Genomic DNA, 22,704 nt, shown 5'->3' with positions numbered 1-22,704 from the left:
CTGTCACAGGAACTGCTTTCTTTGCCCCTTGCTAGGACCTTATTAGTCATGTCTTGGTCCCACATGAATACACACTAGTTTGCCCATGAGATCAGAACAATTTAGTGCTTCTTGGGCATTTTCTGCATCATGCCGGTTTTCAAAGGTCACACAAAGGTTGGTTATTTTATTTCTGCACACTTGCACAGAATTGATGGGTCAGAATAGGATGAATATTGAATGCAACACTTGTTCAGTCACATTTGGGTGCATATCATTCACAAGAAATAACCCTGGTCTCTTGGCTAACTGTTATCCTCACCTGAAAACCAATTGTTGGACGCTGCCATTTCGATTGTCCTTCAAAAGCCATGTTTCCACCTAAATTACCCGGAACAATTTGTCCCAGGAAGTTTTTTTCCCCCAGACCTGTTGTTTCTATTGTGGTCTAAAGTAACATGAAGATTAGTCCGGTGACATAGGGCTGCACTCAACTTTCCAGTTCTAGGTGGATTTTGTCCTCCAAGAATAAGCTTAATAAAACTTGAACCTTGTCGTCAGTCCATCGGTCATATTTTTTAAACTCTATTGTTGATTCGAATAACAAACAACTCTTACTGCACCGTTGAAACAAGACTTTTGGGGTAAAATGGTGGTTGAAATAAAATCAGCATGTTTGGCGCCCAAGTCCCACCCCCAAAAAGTTCCTGAACTTTGAAAAAGTACTACTTCGTGAACAGGGACTTTCTGAGAGGGACATTTTTACCCAGAACTTCATTTAGACCCTGGTCCCTGAGGTGGAAACACACTAAGTACCACCCCAAAGTCCCTAGTTCCTGGTGAACGTTCCTGCGGTGGAAACGCGGCTAAAAAAGATTATTCTCAAAAAGCTCTAAAGCACAACTGCTGTGTAGATGCCTCAGTCAGATCACGATATAAACTGACAGCTTTGCTTCTTTTATATGCTGCTCTGAATGTCCCAAAACTCTGATGATGTCACAAGTCACGTGACATTCCTCAACATCAAAAAATCTATTTGCGTGTTACATGTGAAGCCACCGCGTCGCCATATTGCTATTCCGACAAATTCCACTGAATCAATAGAAAATCATCTGATTTTAAGGAGAAAACATTTCCTAACGAGTCACCGTTTTCATAGCTGTAAATTCGTACAACATAAATGTCATAAGCATGTAAATGGTTATTTGTTTAAAGTAGGGTTGTTAAAAAGTTAAGTTCATATTCATTATTGTAGCGAATATCTGATCTGCAAACGGACGAGATACCTCAACATATGCATTACAAATGTCAAAGTGCTCATCTAAATACAGAGTTATGATTTGAGAGATCAAGCTAATCATATAAACTGACAGCTTTGCAATTTTAGTATCATAATATCATAAATTATAGCAATATAAATTAAACTCCAATAACTAAATAAAAAGCTAAAATGTAAAGCTATGGCTTTGAAAAAATGTCCTCCCACATTGTCTCGCAGTATAGGACAAATTAGTTTAAAACATATCTGTTGTTCCAAAACCACCATATATGGGTTTTCATTTTGGGATTTATTTTTTTATTTTTGTATAATATATTATTTGCAAGTGTGAATCATATACATAAGAGTTGTTTTATTCAGGGGCAGGTCAAAGCTGTTTACATCACCCAGAGAGACTTAGACAGCTCTGGATTACACACAAGCGTGAAAAGGGTTTATTATTAGTGCTTTTATTTTGAAATTCAACCCGGAAGTGAAATGCTGTTTGGTTTCGTAGTCGTTTCCACCTTCTCGTGCGCTGTTGACCGAGGGGTTGATTGCGTTTCATTTCGTGCGACGTAAAGGACTTCAACCCGAAGGTTGGGAAAGGGAAGAAGAAGAAGGAAAAATGTAAGCAGCAACACACTGCATTAGAATAACAGATATAATATTATATCACGTGTGTTTTAAGTACATACTATATTAAACCCGAGCATTGTCGTTCACATTTAGGCCCGTGGGTTGCTTTCTTTTTCTTAGTTTTTAATCGTCGCTCTTCGTCCATGCGTTGTGTTTAACGTGTCTGTTTTCTTAGATTTAATTGAACTTAAATAAAGTATTACACTAGTCTGCGATTAATGTAAGCTGATTGTCCTCAAGTGAGATGAATGTTATCATCAGTTAACCTCGGATTCACGTTAAATCTGGCGTCGTGTTTATGTGGTGTGAGATATTTGGAAGGTTCCAGTCCAATATTTTCTGCATTAAACCCTTCAACCATCCTTTCTGGTTAATTACTGCCCAGAATGCTCTAACTGAAGTTGCGATAGTGTTTTCTTCCCTGTTGTGGCGTATATCCGATTGAAACTTCTTCGGTAACAAGAAATGTAGTTTGCTCTTGCTATTGCTGTGATCTCATGTGAGTGACAGGGATGGTAAACATGTCATTAGAGATGAGATTGTAAGAGGGAGGGGACGTTATTTTGATTAAAGATCGTTAAAAAACGATAATAAATACTATACTTATAATAAATACTGCAATATTTAAACTAAAGACTGGAGTAATTGATGCTGAAAATTCAGCGTTTGACATATCACAGGAATCAATTATATTTTAAAATATATTCAAATAGAATATAAATTTGCTAATTAAACGTCCTTTCACTATGTATGTTAGCCACAGGCTTTATTTTACTCACCGTCGACCGTTATGACTGCGGTTACGCCCACTGAGTGGCAAAAGACTGAGTGGCAGCATTGGTTTTCAGCGTGAATGCCGCGAAAAACACATCCAAAACGGGAAAGAGCTTTGCGACTGACTGTACAAATAGCTTTGACACAAAATCTGAGGTATATTTTTACAGACTGCTGAAAAAAAGAAGCAAATAGGTCGCTGAAATTCACAGAAACAGGCAAAGAAACATGTTTTGCAGTTATCATTTTGTGTCAAAATGTTGGATTTTGGGGTAAAATCATACCCTATATATTGTATTGTTATATATTGTGTTGACAACTCATCAATTAAATATTTACCATCTTATATTCTGCATAATTGGGTGTTTTTAAATAAACACTGACAAAAACTATACAAGTTTTAGGGCTGGACGATATATATAACATTGATATAAGTGATCACTCCAATTTAGACCTACCTACCCTGATAGCACACGTACATCTCGGAGACGTCTATTTGAGGTGTGTGTTTACGTCTGGAAGACGTATTTTTTTAGAGTGTTTGCTCATCTGCAATACGTCTATAGGACGTTTCCTGTCAGATGTCAAATAGACGTTTAGAAGATGTCTTTAAGATGTTTATAATTTAGAATGTATGTGTAAAATTGACATCTAAAAGATGTCTATCAGATGTTTGTAAACAGCAGATGTTTTCCAGATGAAGTGATCTTTAACAGACATCTTGCAGATGTATGTGTGCTATATTGTAGTTATATAAAGTGTTCACAGTCAGATTTGCTTTATGTATTTCCCCGGCGTCGAAATCAGGCACATATAAATGTCAGGAAACATAATTCCTGGCTGCATGCCAATATCTATGGATTAAGTTTCTTTGACATGTCGTAAGGAACACTTTCGAGCCCAACCTTTAGTGTAATTGTTTGTTTTACTCGCGTTTTCGCAGTTTCTTCTATTAAATCCAGTCATCCAGCAGGTTCTTTTGCCACTCAGTCCAGCTGAGGGAGCGCGTTCCGGCGGGAAAGTGACGTCGATGCATACCCTCTATTATAAATAAAACCCCATAGGAAAATCTCGAAGGGGCCAGCTGTGAATTAGTCTTCCGGGTTCTGACGTAAACATTGTGACGGTTTTTGTGGGCGGGGCTTAGGTGGAGGCAGAACGATTCCCCTAACGCTAGCTAGCAAGTTTTGTTAGCTTTTTTTTTGTAAAGAGAGTATAAATCTTTAGTTGTATGACTAACAAATTTAACTAACTTATGCGCTAAAAAAGTTAGTTACTTGAGAAATTGCTTAACTTGTTCCCCAATTTCTGATTAGGTGGGCATGCATGAGAAATCTTTAGACGCGTAACCAAACCATAATCACTACCAACAAAAGACAATAGTTTATTTAAACTTAAATTATATTAAATATGCGCTGCAAACGCAAGCATCTTTGATGGTCGTTTCTGTCAAGTCCACTCGTTTTATTGTGTTTAACCACAGCTGTCGTCGTGTTTTTTTTTGTCTGGCAGTGGCAGCAGGTATGCGATTAAAATTTCAAATTGGAGCCTGTACTCTGTCAATTCTGGCACCCAACAACACAACAAGATGGCGTTTTAAGCTCCTTATGTATCCGCGACTCTGTACTGGTTTGGATTGGCCTCCTCCAGTTTTCCCTTTGCATCCAGCTAACGCTGTGACGGAATTGTGATGTCGGCACTAAAGGGGTCCATTGGTAACGACGGAACTTCCGACCATAGTTGGGTTTGGGAAAGTTACGTTAAGCCATGTTATGTTCTTCGCGCCAGTATCCATATTCTAACTAGCAGCGCCCTGTTATTACAAAAATGGCAAAAGATAAAAACACATCTAGACAAAGTTGAGAGGACGCTTTAACAGCTTGACACTTTTGTCTTTTGAAAGAGAATTACGACAATATTATCAACATCTTCCATTTAAAACCCAGTTGACTCTGACTTGTTTAGAACACACATCAGCCATACCAAACAGTTGATGAGCCCCACTGACTTCCATAGTATGGAGAAAAAAAAAAAAAAAACTATGGAAGTCAATGGGGTTCATCAACTGTTTGGTTACCCATATTCTTAAAAATATCTTCTTTTGTGTTCAGCAGAAGAAAGAAATTCATACATGTTTGGAACAACTGGAGAGTAAGTTAATGATGACAGATTTTTCATTTTTGGGTTAACTATCCCTACAGTACATCTCATCCTTATGGACTCCAGCAGATATGTCAGTTCTTGCTGTGAGATGTTACACCAAGAGAACCTACAAGTTCTCAAACACGTTTGAGGGGACATATGATTACACATGGTTTGGCACTGCAATGGTGATCATCAGCTGTCCTTCCTGTCTCCCCGTAGCACAGTTTTAGGTGTCTTGCATTACGGACACTGCAGTTTATTGCTCTGGCCACATCTGCAGTCCTCCTGCAGCAGGTCTATAGCATGTTCACACAGGTGATCAGGGACTCTGGGCATCTTTCTCCTGGTGTTTTTCAGAGGCAGTAGAAAAGTCTCTTTAATGTCCTAAGTTATTGGAACTGTGCCCTTAATTGTTAGTGTCTTAACGACTGTAGTAAAGCTTATTTGGATTTTACAAAGTTATCTTTAAAATACAGTATCCTAAGTTTTAAAGTGTATGCTACTCTACAGGTAGCACATGCACATTGAATTTGTTTGTACTAATTTGCAATAGCCATATATTGTAAAACAAATGCACTGAAAAAAAAGAAACTTTCATAATTAGTTTTGTCCTAATTTCTATACTTGAAAGAGATAAACACGTGAGCTATTTTGACGGAAACTGCAGTCCAGCATTTATTTTGGCGGAAAACAAGTTTACGAACACGTCTCATTACTAATCTAGTGAAATGCTGTAATCGTCGACTATGCAAATGTAAAAAATAATGATAACTGGTGCCCGCTACGTTCCCAAATGCACGCTAAACTGAGCACGTGCAGAGATGGAGCTCACTGCATTCATTCACCGTGAACTGGAGCTGATCACGTGAGTGAAGTGCGCAGTTCTCTTTGCGCAGTGCAAACAGACTGTCTTTTGCAATTAAATAAGGACACAAAGCTTTCTTACTTTCGATTTTAGTTTGTTTGATAGCAATGGCGCAAAACACGACATTAAAGACCTTTTATGTTATTATGAGAAGTATATTTTGGGGCCGCCACAGTCTAGTTAAACGGTTAGTTCACCCAAAAATGAAAATTATCCCATGATTTACTCACCCTCAAGCTATCCTAGGTGTATATGACTATCTTCTTTGGGATGAACACAATAGGAGATATATTTAAAAATATCCTGGCTATTCCAAGCTTTATAGTGGCAGTGAATGGGGGGCCTGATTTTGAATTAAACAAAAGTGCATCCATCCATCATAAAAGTAATCCACACGGCTCCAGGGGGTTAATAAAGGCCTTCTGAAGCAAAGAGATGGGTTTTTGTAAGAAAAATATCCATATTTAAGTTTATTAACTATAATAACTAGCTTCCAGCAGGCGAAAGTACGCATCGATTTGCGGTGGAAGAGTGACCTCTAACCCAACACATGACGTAATGACGAACGCAGAAGTGCAGAGGATAGAGCAAAACAAAACACCGGTCACGAATTAGAAGTCTGAAATTTTAAAGAGAATATATTCAATATATAAGAGAAGAGAAGCTTGAGTTTGTTGCACAGCCCTATTTGTTTAAATCGCGAGAGGCGTCAAGCTTATGATACTCCTACATCCTCCATCATACACTGCGTCAAGGGTCACTCTTGTGCCACAAGTCGACTTGCGTAGTATGCGACTAGCCGGAAGCTAGATATTTTAGTTTATAAAGTTTTAAATATGGATATGTTTCTTACAAAAATGCATTGCTTTGCTTCAGAAGGCCTTTATTAACCCCCTGGAGCCGTGTGGATTACTTTTACGATGAATGGATGCACTGCTTTTTTGGCTTCAAAATCAGGCCCCCTATTTACTGCCATTATAAAGCTTGGAAGAGCCAGGATAATTTTAAATATAACTCTGATACACCTTGGATGGCTTGAGGGTGAGTAAATCATGGGGTATTTTTCATTTATGGCTAAACTATCCCACTGAATTCTATTTGTGGCGGTACAGTGGGAAACACTGTGATATGTCAGGGCTACGAAGACCCTAAAGGGAATGAGTGCAAGTTATCAATGTGCATGCGTCGACCACCTGTGTACGCATACACGTCAAATGGAGTATACTTTGAAAGGCTATGCATACAACTCTGGAAACAGAAAAAGATCAAATCTACTATTATGTTTCCACAGCTTTTTTTTTTTTTTTTTTTTAAATGGACCTGATCAAGCACCAAGTGCCTTATTGCTTTTATAACATATTTAAAATATATTAAAATTATTAAGGGCACACATTTCATTAATGCTAATATATATAAAATATATATATATAGTCTTTTCCATTATGACCACCACAGATTCAAATCACTGTTAATGTGTGTAAAATTTCACTTTTCTTTGGATGAAGATACAAATCTTGTTCAGATAACCCTGTGCTCTCTTTGCACCCTTATGTGTTTCACTTGAGACCGGCTATTGGCTTGTCTGTTGTCAAGATGTCTTGATGCCAAATTATTTTTGCAGTTAAGCGCTAAAGTTGATTACCTTTATTTCTGTAAGTTTTTGGTTATATAGTACAACTTAGAGACATGAACAGTATATCTCCCTCGTTCTCCCCTGAACAAGAAACTGCAGTGCTTTCCCTGTCTTTCTAAAGATCTAAATTTGATTCAGACTCTTTTTTTCCCCCCTTCAAAGCTCTATTGAACTTTCCCATTAAAATATACTTACTGCTCTTCATGGTACTTGTAAATCTTCATTTTATGGTCAATTTGGTCAGTGTACCAATCTGTCCATTTGTACCTCTATCATTGTAAATAATTTTTACTTGCATTGTATGGATTTGTGGAGCTCACTGTCTTGTTCTCCTATGCCACTGCTAACCATTTAGTGCGCATGCTAGAAATCATTGCTCCATTGTGTTTCTGCAGACCTGTTTCATTCTGGAGGAGCTTCTTTTCTCGATCCAGGCTTAAATTGACGGATTGTCTTTTTGGGGACTTTTTGATTCGCTCTGTTTGATTCGCTCTTTTTCCATTCGTCCAGAGCGCCGTCATTTCAAGGCCATGTCCCATAAACGGACTGGTGATGATGCTCAGAAGGGCTTTTCTGTAGCCCGTGGGCTTTTGGGTGACTTTAGTATGGGTGAGACTCACTCGGACCCCTACAGCTCATCTTCCCGGTCACATAGTGGCATGTCTGGTCTGGTTGGAGGGGAGGAAAAAGACCACAACTCTCAGCTGCACCGCCGAGCGGGCAGCCACCTTACTACCCTTAAACTGTTCGCCAGCCTAGGTCTGTCGCCGACTGATCTGGACGCACTGGCGCAGGTTCCAGAGGAGAACATATGCATGGAGAACTTGCCCCATCTTCTCATGCTGCTGAAGAACCACAAGATGGAAGCCAGCTGGGACGACATGCAGGGCGGAAGATTGGACTGTTCCAGTGGGCAGGCACAAAGCCTCTCACAAGGTGACTTCGGTTATACTTCCATGCAAGAAACATCTGGTCGAGGGTACGACATGTTAGATTACAGGAGCGGTAGCGGCAGAGACCGCCAATATTCCGAGCTTTCCCGTGACTCCTACCGCAGCCTCGGCATGTCAGCGTCATCGGCATCTGACGACCTGTTCATGCAGAGAAGAATGGGCACCCCGTCTCAGAGAAAAGTGCAGGATTTCTTGGGAGTCATGCCCCTCATGTTTCCCCATGTGTGCTCTCTTTGTGATTTTGATGTGCTCTCTGTCATGGTGAGTAATTCAAGGCGCTTGCCTCCTGCACACACACTTCCTCTTCCTGAGTCCTGCTTTTTGAAGAAGGCCCTCCTTAAACATCATTGGTTGCATTTAAATCAGCACCTCTTAGTTTGGCCTAGTATCAAATTTGATAAAATGGCCCTAAAAGATAAAATGGCCCTAAATCTCATTGGATGTCTGTAGTATTCACTGTATTTCTGACTTGTTCTTTATGTTTGGTTCCAGTTAGGACAGTTAGTATCCAGAACTCATTTCAGATTCATTACAGTAATCATTTGTAGATTGCATCATAGTCAGGAAAGGGTAGCTTGTTGAGTTAGCTTTGATCCAGTATGTAAAGGCTTTGAATTTATTTAGATTTCACAGCTAATTACTGTTACACACAGGCCATGTTTTTTGTTTTTATTTTTTTAAATATATATATTAAGGATATTTTTTCACCCTTCCCTGTGTTTTTAAAGGAATGGACTCAACACACCACTGGGATTCGTCACTCTGAAAACCGCAAACTCCTTCTGCAAATGTAAGTGGACTGCTTTGTGAAAACTGAACTGTTCGTTCATATGTTGAAGACACTCTTATAGTCATTTAGAAACGAGCCTAAACTTGGCCTCCAGTATGGATCTTTTGGATTAGACATTATCTAGTACTCAGCATTTGCCACTGCTGTCTAGCCTGAAAAAGCAGCATTATAAATTGGTCTATATGACTTGTGCACTATATTCATAGTCTTCTTAAGCCACATAATAGCTGTGTGTGTGGAATTTATGTAAAATCGCATTTTTATTAGAGTGACAGCTTTACACCAACATAAAGGACAGTAAATGATTACATAATTTTCATTTTTGTGTGAACAAAACCTTATAGTTAAAGGGTTAGTTCACCCAAAAATGAAAATTCAGTCATTTATTACTCACCCTCATGTCGTTCCACACCTGTAAGACCTTCGTTCATCTTCGGAACACAAATTAAGATATTTGTGATGAAATCCGAGAGGTATATGACACATCCATAGATGACAATATAATCAACACTTTCAAGGTCCAGAAAGGTACTAAAGACATCGTTAAAACAGTCGATGTGACTGCAGTGGTTCAACCTTACTGTTATGAAGAGACGAGAATACACTTTTTTGAGCAAAAACAAAACAAAAATACCAACTTTATTCAACAATATCTTCTCTTCTGTGTCATTCTTCTACGTTGTTTATGTCCAGTGCTTCCAGGTTCTACCTCAGAATTTTGTTTACTTTTTGTGCACAAAAACAATTCTTGTCGCTTCATAAACTTAAGGTTAAGGTTAAATTGTTGTCTATAGTTATATACCTCTCGGATTTCATCAGAAATATCTTCTGAAGATGAGCAAAGTGTGGAACGACATGAGGGTGAATAATTAATGACAGAATTTTCATTTTTGGGTGAACTAACCCTTTAAAAGAAATATTAATTAGAAGAAATCCAGATTATCATCATGAAACAAACAAAGTGGAGCCCTCAGAAGTCATAGTGGATTGATGGACCCTTTTCCCAGACTATGATGACGTGTTTCCACCGTTATCAACATTGCAAATGTTGTTTTTCATATTTTCATTTAAAAAAAAAATTATACACATTTATAATGCTATACATTGTGTTGTATTACCTTGGCAGTAAATGGCAAAAAACATTGTTGTCCTTTTACTTGGCTGTTGTCAAAAGTACCAACTTAGATACCAAGTCGATACTGAGATTTTAAAAATGTGACGCTTTGAGCGCTGTTGAGCGGATTCGTAAACACCTCTGATTGGCCATTATGCTCACGGGCTGATCGGATATGACTGTGATTGGCTAGAATGATCAACATTTTAAATGTTGTAAATAGACATTAATGATGCTCTTCAACGAGCGCATACACAAATACATGGGAGCATTTGAAAGCAGCTGGCTCCCGCTTTTAAGGGGCGTGTCTAAAGCTTGTGCTGACGCGACCGTTATATTGATAACAGCCAATCACATTACTTTCCGGGGTTGCATGAACAAATTCTCCCATGCATAGATCATTGTAGCCAATCACAGACATGTATGTTGAGCAGTTGAACACAATGGCCATTTAGCTCAAAGCATCACAATTTTTTTATTTTCAGTATCGACTTGGTACTTTTGACAACACTACGTTCAACATTTACTATATCTCTGTAATTCAAAAACGACTCCTTCATGTTGTTTTATAGGTACCCAGACTGGGATCCTCCAATGCCCTCTAGTCTCATGTATGTTACTAGTTTTTTTTTTTTTTTTATAATTTTTTTTTTTTTAAATAATGCTTTCATAAATATGATACATCTTGCTTTTTACAAGGATCTGTATTGAAAAGCACATTAAAAATGAATTCCTCTCAGGTCGACATCCCTTTCCCTGGACACAAAGAGTTGTTCGGATGGATTGCTGGGAACAGATTCAATTGGTGGTGGACTACAGAGAACAGGGATGAGCTCTAACTGGGGTAATAAATCTGTGAGAGGATATAAATAAATGTGATTCACTTAACGACGCATTGGCTGATTTAAATCAGTCACACAATTTTTAAACAACTTTTTTAGGGTCTGATTCCAGTATGGGAATGACAAGTAAAAGGACGTCATATTCAGCGGCACCCAAGGTAATAATGCACTAAAAGTGATCTGTTTTTGTTAAAATTGGTCCAACAGTTCTGTTGCATTGAAAATGCAACCGTAATTAATATATTGGTATATTTTATATAATCAGAACATCTTTTTCACTATAGAGTCTTTTGTTTGAGTGGATGGATATATCTTGAATATTTTTATTTCTTTTTTTTTAGATAAAAAGTAGGGTGATCGTGTTAAAATACGAAAGGAAACCGAAGTTAACAAACAGCCTGTTTGACTTGGCAAAGCCCTTTGGCACCATCTGTAAGCATCTAGTGCTGAAGAACATGAACAAGGTATTGTCTCATGTATGAGCAATCATTGCCAATATGAATGCCCATAATTGGTATCTATTGAGTAAATAAGTCTGTTTTATGAATTTATTACTTGTTTTATTTTTCAAAGGCTTTCCTGGAGCTGCAGACTCATGAGGAGGCTTTGGCCATGGCTAATTATTACAAGCGTAAACCAGCCATTTTGAATGGAAAAGAGATACAAGTTTATTTATCAAAGGAACTGATGGCAATTAAGGTAAGATGTTTTTTTTTTAAATGTAGAGTTAAGCAAATCAAGCAATCGGATCAATTAAGCTTATTTTCTTTATCAATACAGAAAAGTGGAAGGCCGGACAGAGACACTAGGATCAGAGAGAAGAAAGACGTCAGCAAGGTGGTGTTTTTCTGTAATTTGCCACGGGACAGTGACAAGAAAAAGGAGCTCCTCACAATATCTCGTAGATTTGGCACTGTTGAGAAACATTTCTTTCTAAATAAAGATGTAAGTTACATATGCAGCAATTTCCAGAACATACATTATTAAAATATGTCCTCTTTCATGGATCTCTTTTATTATTTTATTATGTCAGTTATAAAGTGTAATTTACACTTTTTTTTTTTTTTGTATATCAAAGGAACCATAATTTTGACCCAAAAAGTCAAACTGCATTCAAGTTGTTTAACATTAAATGTATGCATTTGGCAGACACTTTTATCCAAAACGGGCATTGAATTATACAGGCTTGTCTACTATGGATGGGAGAAAAAAATGATGCATCATGATTCTCTGATCGATTCTGAGAATTTCAGATCAATTCTGAACTTAGTTTTTAATGCAAGTTTTAATGTCCGTTCTTGGTATTTTGTCTTAAAGCATACTAAAAGCACCACATAAACATATAAACAACATTAAAAACTTGATTTTCACTACAGGGGGTCTTTAACTTTTTTTTTTTTTTATTTGCTTTTGTCATGCAGTCTTTTGATTTACAGAATGAATCAAACTGATGTTTAAATAGGGGATGCTATTAACATCTCAGTTCTTGCTAATACTTGCAAGTTGCAGTAAATTGAGGGATTGCAAAACTAATCAAATTACACAGGATATTTGACGGCTCACAGTTCTGTTTGTTTTTTCACTTTGACAGGCTTATGTTCAAATGAGCAAGGCTGAGGATGCAGAGATGTTGGTGAAGTACTACACTGCCAATCCATTGACTATCAATGGAAGATCCATTCGACTGAACATCTGCTCGAAGTATAAGACTCTAACGTAAGTTGTCCTTTTTTATCCAGAGAGACTAATGATATCTTTAGGCCGGGACACACCAACCCGACGTCAAAGAACTAGCAGCAACGAAAGCCGACGGTGTTGTCGCCTCATGTCGGCTGCGTCGGGGAAAAAATATGAACTTCAGCCGACTGTCAACTAAGGAACTGCGTTTAAGGAAGAAAACTGTCTATTTAAGCAGATATATTTGTCTATATTCGTCATTCAAAAAGGAAAAGCGAAATTAAGACTGCATGTCTACAAACCATAAACAAAGCAGTGCTTGCTTACCGTTTTGAATATCAATCATGCTGATCAGTTCTTTATTCCACTCCGCTCATGTTATTATGAAAATATTTGTGCATTTGAGTGCTCAGGTAAGATGACGTAAAATTAGAACAACCTTCTGTCTGTGCCGTCATGACTTGTTTTAATAGCTTTTGCTTATATTCTCGTGAACTGACTCGTTTGCTATACTAAACAGCCAATCAGAGTTCTCTCTCTCTCCGACGGCCCGATGCCGATTCAACATGTCGAATCAGCCGAAAGAAAGCCAACGAGGGCCAACTTCAGCCGACGGTGCAGAACACACTGAGAAAACTTAGTTGGCCTGACGCTGAAAAACTGCCCGTCAGCTTGGTGTGTTCCAGGCTTTTAGAAAGAAAACTAAACCAAATATGCTATACATGTTGATGTTTCAGGGTCCCACCAGGAAATGGCGACCAAGGAAGGGAAGAACCTTCCCGGAAGAGCAGGGATAGCAGGGATAGCAGGAATAGCAGGAGTAGCAGGAGTAGCAAAAGTGCCACCAGCAGAACTACTGATAAACATTCATCAAAGAATCAAAGGTCCTCTACTTCCAAAGCCAAAGAGAGCTCTGATGAGAAAGAAGAGGAACCAAAGCCTGAGGAGGCAGAGGCCGTGGGCGACGGGTCAGGAGATGATGAAGCTGATGTTATGGAAGCATGTGATGAAGATGAAGAGGAGTTTGATGAAGATGCATCTCCAGATGATGTTGACCTATCCTGTGATCCAGAGCAAACAAGTGAACAAGCACCAGATATTGATGATTCCAACATAGAGGATGAGGAGGACCCTGAAGCACAGCAAGCCAGAGATCCCTCCAGCGACGAGACCACAGAGAACCAAAAAGACTCTGGTGAAAAACAGGAAGAGACTCAGCCGGAGGAACCTGCAACATCTGAGGCTGAGCAGGAGAACACAGATGAGCTTCCTAAAGACCTCGAGGAACAGAATGATGACCAACCTGAAGATGAGGGTGCTGAAGAGGACGATGAAGAGCAGGCAAGAGCACATTAGCACATCATCTAAAATGAAAATAATTTGAAAAATGTGCATGTAGATCTTTTGTTCCTTCACCTATGCTCTCACTATCCCTGAAGGATGGCTGAAAATTTGAATAAATGTAAGGTTTTTTGTTTTTTTACTGTACGTGTGGTAACTTTATTAACAGATTTTTACTGTAGAAATTTTACAATTTATTATAGTTTATGTAACTTTTTTTTTTTATATATATATTCTATAAGCCTCTATAATCCAAGTCCTCTGAAGATGTACAATTGTATGGACCACTTTTCTGGTGCCCTCTTTAGAGATATTCTTTTAATATAATTGACATGTTCTTTATTTTGACCTGCAGTTCTGTTGATTATCTGTATCTGCTTCTAGGAGGGTCAAACCGAAGATGACTTTCCTGAGAACATGGATGAGTTTGTTACTCTGGATGAGCTAGTGGAGGAGGAGGAGAACGCTAAGAGACGAGACTCAAAGTCCAAAGCTAAAAACACATCAGGTAATGCCCTTGAGCAATGTCAATGGCTTTAGCAGTGATCCATGAGAAGGCTCTCTTCTTTGGATTGACAGTGTTAAATATGATTGTAATGTTTTATTATTTTTGATGTAAGCTACAATATCAGTGCTCTCTGGCTTTGACTTCTTTAACTGTAGCAAGAACAGAGGATGACACCCAGAAATTTTAATCAAATGTTTGCATTACCATATGTTATGTTATGATATATGTATAAGAAATTAATGCTTTTATTCAACAAGGACACATTCAGTTGATCAAAAGCGACAGTAAAGACTTAAATTTTTACAAAAAAATTGATTTCAAATTGTTTGTTTTCACAAACATATTAAACTGAACAAATGTTTTCAGCATTGATAACAGTAAGAAATGTTTCTTGAGCAGCAAATCAGCATATTAGAATGATTTCTGAAGGATCATGTGACACTGAAGACTGGAGTAATGATGCTGAAATTCAGCTTTGTCATCACAGGAATAATTTACATTTTAAAATAACTGTTTTAATTTTTTAATTGTAATACTGTTTTTACTGTCTTTTTTTTTTTTTTTTTTTTTTTTTGTTGATCAAATAAATTCAGCCTTGGTGAGAATATTAGACTTCTTTCAAAAACACAGAAAAATCTTACAGACCCCAAACTTTTGAATGGTTGTGTAATCTCTCTCTAGTGTAATAGCTATTAAGCTTTTTCCCCCCTAAAGTCAGTCCATTTAAATAATGCCTTATTTCATTTTGTATGTTTCAGAAAGCTCCAGGGATAGTAGAGTAAGTCTCTAACTTCTTGGGCACTTTAAAATGTATTAAATACATAACTGTCTGTGCATTGATTTATTGATTGTGTTAAATATTAATGTGTGTTTTCTAATTGTAGGGATTTAGAGTTGTGAATGTCGTTGGGTTTAAACGTGGCCACGGTTATGTAGATGAAATCCTTACTCTTGCCAAGCCTTTTGGTAAAGTGGTGCGGCACCTGGTCTTGGACGTGAGGCCTGAGGTAACAGCTCTCAGATATCCTGTGCTTCACTCACAGCAGCTCTACTGTAGCTATGCACACAGATTTCTGATGCTAGTCCATTTATTAATGTATCTTTAAATGTTTATTATCCATTGGCAAGCTGTTTATGACATTTTGACAATTTATTGACATTTGGCTGGAGGGAACATGTTTTCTTGGCATTCTGTCAGTTGTAAATCAGAAATTGTGTTGTGGTTGTGCTCTGTGTTAGGCCTTTTTGCAGTTCTCCAAAGAAAAAGAGGCAAGAGAAATGGTTAGTTTCTACACTAGGAATGCCTTACCATCTGTGTGTGGAAGACCTGTGAGAGTTTATCATTCACACACCTATGCAACCATCCAGGTAAGACTTGGGCTTTTTAACTCCCTATGAATAAAATGTATGTGAATCTAAAAGAAGAAGAATCTAACGCCTATATTTGTGCAACATCTACAGAGTGGCAGAGTTATCTATGTTGGTAATGTTCCAACCTTCAAAGGCTCAGATGCTTTACTTCTGAAAATTGCAGAACCATTTGGAAAAATCAGGAAATATTATCTAAATCGATTACGCAATGAGGTAATTGTAAAAATAGGACTGTTTCTGTTGGATTTACAAGGGCATAATAAATTATATGGTGTTCATGATATTTGTATGTTTGCTCAGTGCTTCATTGAGATGGAAAGAGGGGAAGATGCTGAGAAAATGGCAGAGGCCTACAAGTTAAAGGGACCTAAATTTGAAGGTAGACGACTGGTTGTCTATGTAAGCAGGAAATTTAAGCAGCTCAAACGTGGGTGAGTTGGACATTAATATTATTTTTTCCTGGGGAAAAAAAGCAAAAATGGCTTTCCAAAGAATGTTACATGTCATCTGTTTGACAATATTGTAATCTCACAGACATAGGCCTCCAACCCCAGAACCCGAGGATAAACGGCCACTCAAGAGAGAACACTCCAAAGAAGATGAGGCACAGAGGAACTCCTCTGGCAAAAGTAAGGACAAAAAAGAGGAAGAACCTTCTGTCAAGAAGATCAAAGTGGATGAGCCTGTTGCTGATAAAGCTGAGGAGATGGAGAGTCAGGAAGAGAAGGAAAGCCAAAATGTTTCTGCAGAAACCGTTCCTGAGGAAAAGAAAGAGCAAGAGGAGGAACAAAGCAAAGACACATCAGAGCTCCAGAATATAGAGACCGAACCTGTGAGTGACCTGATTATTTTTGTTCATATGTAGGGATGCAGGTTATATCGTTTCAGCGCAGTATATCATTTCAGCATTGACATTGCGATGTGTGCATCCGCAATAATCACAATGTCAAGTAGGGATCGTAGTTGATTACATGGTCCTTCGGACCAGGCCCCATGGTGCAGAATGCATGTAATTCACGGATTAATTGCAAAATGTATCCATCATAGAGTGAAAGTTTATCATTTGTACCTGTCAGTGTATATATTCAAGCCAGTTTAAAGTATTCAACTGCAAGAAGCTGCGAAAGAGAACTGATTTCGGAACTCGCATGCTGTTTTCTGTGCGCACAGAGCCACGCAGACAACATGCGAACACCGAATTCGGTTCTCTTTCTCGACTTTTTGTGCTTGAATGGACATACACACAAAGTTATGTCAAAAGGCCCATCTCGGGGAATATCCTCAAACACAGTTGCATGTAAACAATTGGGAAAGAAAACGGATGCGTATCATTATATTCCATTTGTGTATTCGGTTTTAAAGACAAATATACCTGTTGCAGTCTGTCAAACAACAAAACATTTAAAAAAAATCACTTGTTGATTTAACTAAGATTACTATAATTTATACAGTGAAGAATATGCAGTGTTATTTTACATTTGATTATTAAATTTCTGTACCTGAATACAGAACGTAGAACAAAAATAAATAGTGTTTTATTGTATTTACACACACACGCACATATATACCGATGAGCCATAACATTATGACCCCCAAATTTGCGCCCAGGCATGGACTCTACAAGACCCCTGAAGTTGTCCTGTGGTATCTGGCATCAAGACATTTGTAGCAGAACTTTCAAGTCCTGTAGATTGTGAGGTGGAGAAGCCATGAATCAAACTTATTGGTCGAGCACATCCCACAGATGCTTAATTTGATTGAGACTCAGAATTTGGAGGCCAGGGCAACATCTTGAACTCTTCATAATATTCCTCATACCATTCTTGAAGAATGTGTGCAGTCTGGCAGGGTGCATTGTCCTGCTAAAAGAGGCCACTTCCACCAGGGAACACCATTGTCATGAAGGGGTGTACCTGGTCTGCAACAATGTTTAGGGTAGGTGCCATGTGTCAAATTTACGTCCTCTCCAGACATTGAACCTTGTCGTGGTGGAGAAGCTTGTGTGGTCCGGTGATGCTGAGAGCAATGCCGCCTGGAGCTATGGAGCTATGATCTGGGTTTAAGTCCTATGGCAACCAGCAAGTCGCGACGGGGGCAGGATTGTGAGATCTAGAAGCCCTAGTCATGAACTGGCACATTAGGCGATAAGTGCTAGACTGAAAGACAGAAAGAGCCCTTAGAAAGAGCCTTTAGGCAGCTGCACCCATGACTGAGAAGCCCTCTTTAGGATCCAATCTGCTCAATCCACCTGGGGAAGGGGCTAGAAAAGGTGCCCTAAAAATATCCTTCCTCAAACCATTCCGGAGGGATCACCATTCGCGGTCAAAAACACAGAATTATGAACTTTGGAGCCTGAATGTGCGCACACTGATCGGTAGTGCAACCAGTGATAGACCGGAGAGGAGAACCGCAAGCATCGCTAGAGAACTGAGAAGATGCCGGAATGACCTAGCTGCCCTTTCTGAAACCTGACTAGCACACAAAGGACAACTGAAATAGAAGGGTGGATACACTTTCTTCTGGAAAGGAAAAGCTGCTGGTGAGCCCAGGATCCATGGTGTTGGATTTGATATTAGGAACCAGCTAATCAGCCTCCTCTAAGAACTTCCTCTGGGTATTAGTCAACGTCTCATGACAGTCCATCTGGTGCTTGCCAACAACCAGATAGCAACAGTTGTGAGCACCTATGCCCATACTTTAGACTCTGAAGAGGAGGTAAAATATACCTTCCACGCCTGTTTAGACAAGACGCTGTCGAGAATCCCCAGGAAAGACAAGATTGTTCTCCTAGGAGATTTCAATGCCAGGGTTGGCCGGGATCAACATCTCTAGAAGGGTATTATAAGAAAGTAAGGCTAATGAAGCATAACTCAAATGGAGTTGGATGTGCAGGAACTGCTGAAGGACAATGAGTCCATTAATGCCTGATAAAAGAAGCAATAACAACAATAACACAGAAGATCCTTATAGAAGATCAGAACACAGAAGATCCTTCTGAGGATCAGCTGGGAGGAAAAACGCACGAACATCAGCATCTTGGAGGAAGCCAACATGACCAGCATTCGATTCACCTCGGACTGGTCATGTTTTTGGCTCATCAGTGTGTGTGTGTGTGTGTGTGTGTGTGTGTGTATGTATGTATTGCTTGTATGTATATATTTGGACACAGGCACAATTTTCATAATTTTGGCTCTGAATGACACCAGAATAAATATAAATAAAACAATCAAGATGAATTTGAATTGCAGACTTTTAGCTTTAATTCAAGGGGTTCAACAAAAATGTCAAGTGTAATGGGTCATGAGCTGTTCCAAGCCTTCTCCATACATTTTTCTTCCTGCCATTCTGGTACAGGTTGAACTTAGTTTCATCCATCCAAAGAATGCTTTTACAGAACTGGTCAGGTTTTTTTTTTTTTTTTTGGCCAAGTCTAATCTGGCCTTTCTATTCTTGAGGCTTATGAATGGTTTGCACCTTGTGGTGAACCCTCTGTATTTGCTCTCGTAAAGTCTTCTCTTGATTGAAGACTGACAATGGCACGCATACCTCCTGCAGAGTGTTCTTCACTTGGCTGGATGTGAAGGGTGGGGGTGGCTACTCTCAAGAGTATATTCTATGGAGTCTACTAAGTGGAGTGTTTTAGAACTATGTCACTCTCATTACATTATGACAGTGTGCACTATATCTGATTACAACTTGTCAAACGACATGGTAGTTTGTTTTTATAAGACTGAATTCAGCCCAGACGGGTTCTCCAAGTGATAGACAAAGATTGTACCAAATGCTTTCTCACTGCTAACTGGATATACTTATCCACTGCTTTCCTTTAACCAGAAGCCTGAAGATGAAGAAACTGTTGATTCTTCCACTGTTGTGTCAGAGAAGAGTGTGAAGACTGAGGAAACAAACATTACAGCAGCACCGTCTGAAACAAAGCTTGAAACTAGCCATTCTACTCTAGAGCCATATGATCCTAAAGTCCCAGTGGGTAAGATGGCTTTGATTTTTGCTGAGAAATAAGACGTTTGACATAACGGAGATATTAATTTCACAGCTTACTCTGACCAAGAAGCTGAAGAAAGTTCATTATATATTATAAAAAGTGATGCACCCAAGCTAATGAATGATATTGGCTTCTTTTCATTATTGTCACTTGTGCAGTGTATTCATGATTGTCTCATTAATGAATCTCATTTGACCTGTTTCAGGTGTGGAGTTTGTGAAGATGGGGTACTACTGCAGAGTCTGCTTCCTGTTTTACTCTAATGAGGACACTGCTAAGAAAATTCACTGCAGTAGCCAAGCACACTACGATAAACTTAAGGTGAGATTTTTTCCCTCGTCTGTCCTTGATCATGTTTTTAGAACAGGATTGAGATCTGATTTATTACATATTGGGGCTTCAATTGCAACTTTGTTTATAAATAAATATTAACATAACTATGTTGACGTTGTTGTTGTAGTTCAATATATGTTTTTGAAACAAATGTTTTCTTATCAGAAATATTTGGAAAAGGAGAAAACCAAAGCACAGAGTAACGGGACGAAGAAATGAACCATTGATGCTGGATCTGTTAATATGTCCATTATGTCCCTGTGTTTGTGTTTTCTTGTGTAAACTGTTTTGTTCAGTATGTTTATTTTTTTTCTAAAAAAAAAAAAAAGAAAAAAGAAAGATTAGACTGAGGTATTGCTTTTTTTAATGTGGTAATTAAAGCTGGTGTATTCATAAATTCCTAGCTGTTCTGACATAGCAATTTAGATGTCAAGTTTAACACATTTTATGCCTAAATTGCTACAACTGTTTTTGTTTTTCCTTTCTTTTATTAAATTTTCAGCATTCCTCAGACTGTGTCTGACTGTTTTTAATCACTTTTTTACTGTTTATTTTGGATTCCGTGAAAGGAGAAACATATTCATTGCCCTTTGTTTAATGTAATTAATGTGTACATGTGAATATAAGCCTAAATTTAATCTTTATATCACATAAAGCGATTGCGTCTCTTCAGAAAATTTGGGCTAAACCGCTCAATTCATATAGATTAGTTTTACGATCTGTTTATTAACTTTTTTTAAGCGTCAAAATGGTAAATGCGTAGCTGTCAATGGATGAACCAGTGCTATTTCTTCCAATATGGCCAGAAAGTTCCCCCTCTTTTTAGACTCCTCTGACTCACAATGGCCTCATTGGGAAATATTTTGTGTACCAGAAAGCAGGAGAAAATCTGCCAAAATTCTCTCGCTCTCTCTCTCTTTTAATAGTCTTTATCCAACAAAGATGCATTACTGTCAGCCCCCCTTTTATATTCAGACCATGCCAACATGGCATTTAAAAGGTGCTCTTGGGGTCATTCTAAAAGAAGGGCTTTTCTGAGGTAAACGTTGGGTAAATGTCTATCCACCTTTTCCCTGATGAGCCAACTGCATTTTAAATTATGGGAGGCACTTCCGGTTTGGGGAACTTCCACTCAAAAAGACTGAAACAAATCATTTCAAATAATAAGGTTGCCCTACAAATAATCCTTACCAGCCAATGAGCTGTCAGTTTCCCTTCATGCTTTATTTTCAAACGTCATGCTTGGTATTTATATACCAAGAATATCTGTGGAGATATATACACTATATTGCCAAAAGTATTGGGACACCCCTCCAAATCATTGAATTCAGGTGTTCCAATCACTTCCATGGCCACAGGTGTATAAAATCAAGCACCTAGTCATGCAGACTGCTTCTACAAACATTTGTGAAAGAATGGGTCGCTCTCAGGAGCTCAGTGAATTCAAGCGTGATACTGTGATAGGTTGCCACCTGTGCAATAAGTCCATTCGTGAAATTTCCTCACTACTAAATATTCCAAGGTCAACTGTTAGTGGTATCATAACAAAGTGGAAGCAATTGGGAACAACAGCAACTCAGCCACGAAGTGGTAGGCCACGTAAAATCACAGAGCGGGGTCAGAGCATGCTGAGGCGCACAGTGTGCAGAAGTCGCCAACTTTCTGCAGATTCAATAGCTACAGACCTCCAAATCTCGTGTGGCCTTCAGATTAGCTCAAGAACAGTGTGTAGAGAGCTTCATGGAATGGGTTTCCATGGCTGAGCATCTGCATCCAAGCAATGCTCCATCATCAAGTGCAATGCAAAGCGTCGGATGCAGTGGTGTAAAGCACGCCGCCACCGGACAGAGCAGTGGAGACGTGTTCTCTGGAGTGACAAATCACTCTTCTCTGTCTGGCAATCTGATGGATGAGTCTGGGTTTGGTGGTTGCCAGGAGAACGGTACTTGCCTGACTGCATTGTGCCAAGTGTAAAGTTTGGTGGAGGGGGGATTATGGTGTGGGGTTGTTTTTTTGTTGGGCTTGGTCCCCTAGTTCCAGTGAAAGGAACTCTTAATGCTTCAGCATACCAAGACATTTTGGACAATTTCATGCTCCCAACTTTGTGGGAACAGTTTGGGGATGGCCCCTTCCTGTTCCAACATGACTGCGCACCAGTGCACAAAGCAAGGTCCATAAAGACATGGATAAGAGCGAGTTTGGTGTGGAGGAACTTGATTGGCCTGCACAGAGTCCTGATCTCAACCCGATAGAACACCTTTGGGATGAATTAGAGCGGAGACTGCAAGCCAGGCCTTCTCATCCAACATCAGTGCCTGACCTCACAAATGCGCTTCTAGAAGAATGGTCAAAAATTCCTATAAATACACTCCTAAACCTTGTGGAGAGCCTTTCTAGAAGAGTTGAAGCTGTTATAGCTGCGAAGCGTGGGCCAACTCCATATTAAAGTTTATGTGCACATAAAGGCAGGCGTCCCAAA

General features: G+C 38.9%; 1 protein-coding gene across 1 annotated transcript; it reads left to right on the top strand.

Moving 5' to 3' along the window:
- The first annotated feature begins 1,732 nt into the window (after positions 1-1,732).
- On the top strand, positions 1,733-20,736 carry LOC127494310 (matrin-3-like). Its single transcript, XM_051860085.1, has 21 exons — positions 1,733-1,867; positions 7,689-8,507; positions 8,975-9,036; positions 10,723-10,761; positions 10,891-10,994; positions 11,092-11,150; positions 11,334-11,456; positions 11,566-11,691; positions 11,773-11,937; positions 12,584-12,708; positions 13,407-14,010; positions 14,395-14,518; positions 15,277-15,296; positions 15,403-15,525; positions 15,758-15,886; positions 15,980-16,102; positions 16,190-16,320; positions 16,424-16,721; positions 19,724-19,877; positions 20,098-20,213; positions 20,391-20,736. The coding sequence occupies exons 2-21, from the start codon at positions 7,824-7,826 to the stop codon at positions 20,442-20,444; spliced, it is 3,363 nt and encodes a 1,120-aa protein (XP_051716045.1). The 5' UTR covers positions 1,733-1,867; positions 7,689-7,823; the 3' UTR covers positions 20,445-20,736.
- The last annotated feature ends 1,968 nt before the right edge of the window (positions 20,737-22,704 follow it).

The sequence above is a fragment of the Ctenopharyngodon idella genome, chromosome 14, assembly GCF_019924925.1.
Source record: "Ctenopharyngodon idella isolate HZGC_01 chromosome 14, HZGC01, whole genome shotgun sequence".
NCBI classification, from domain to species: domain Eukaryota; kingdom Metazoa; phylum Chordata; class Actinopteri; order Cypriniformes; family Xenocyprididae; genus Ctenopharyngodon; species Ctenopharyngodon idella.
This window is presented reverse-complemented; position numbering and strand designations above follow the sequence as displayed.

Coding starts and splice junctions, on each gene's coding strand:
- LOC127494310 (XM_051860085.1), top strand. CDS start 7,824: ATGTCCCATAAACGGACTGGTGATGATGCTCAGAAGGGCTTTTCTGTA. Junction 16,103..16,189: donor TAAATCGATTACGCAATGAG/GTAATTGTAAAA, acceptor ATGTTTGCTCAG/TGCTTCATTGAGATGGAAAG. Junction 20,214..20,390: donor CACACTACGATAAACTTAAG/GTGAGATTTTTT, acceptor TTTTCTTATCAG/AAATATTTGGAAAAGGAGAA.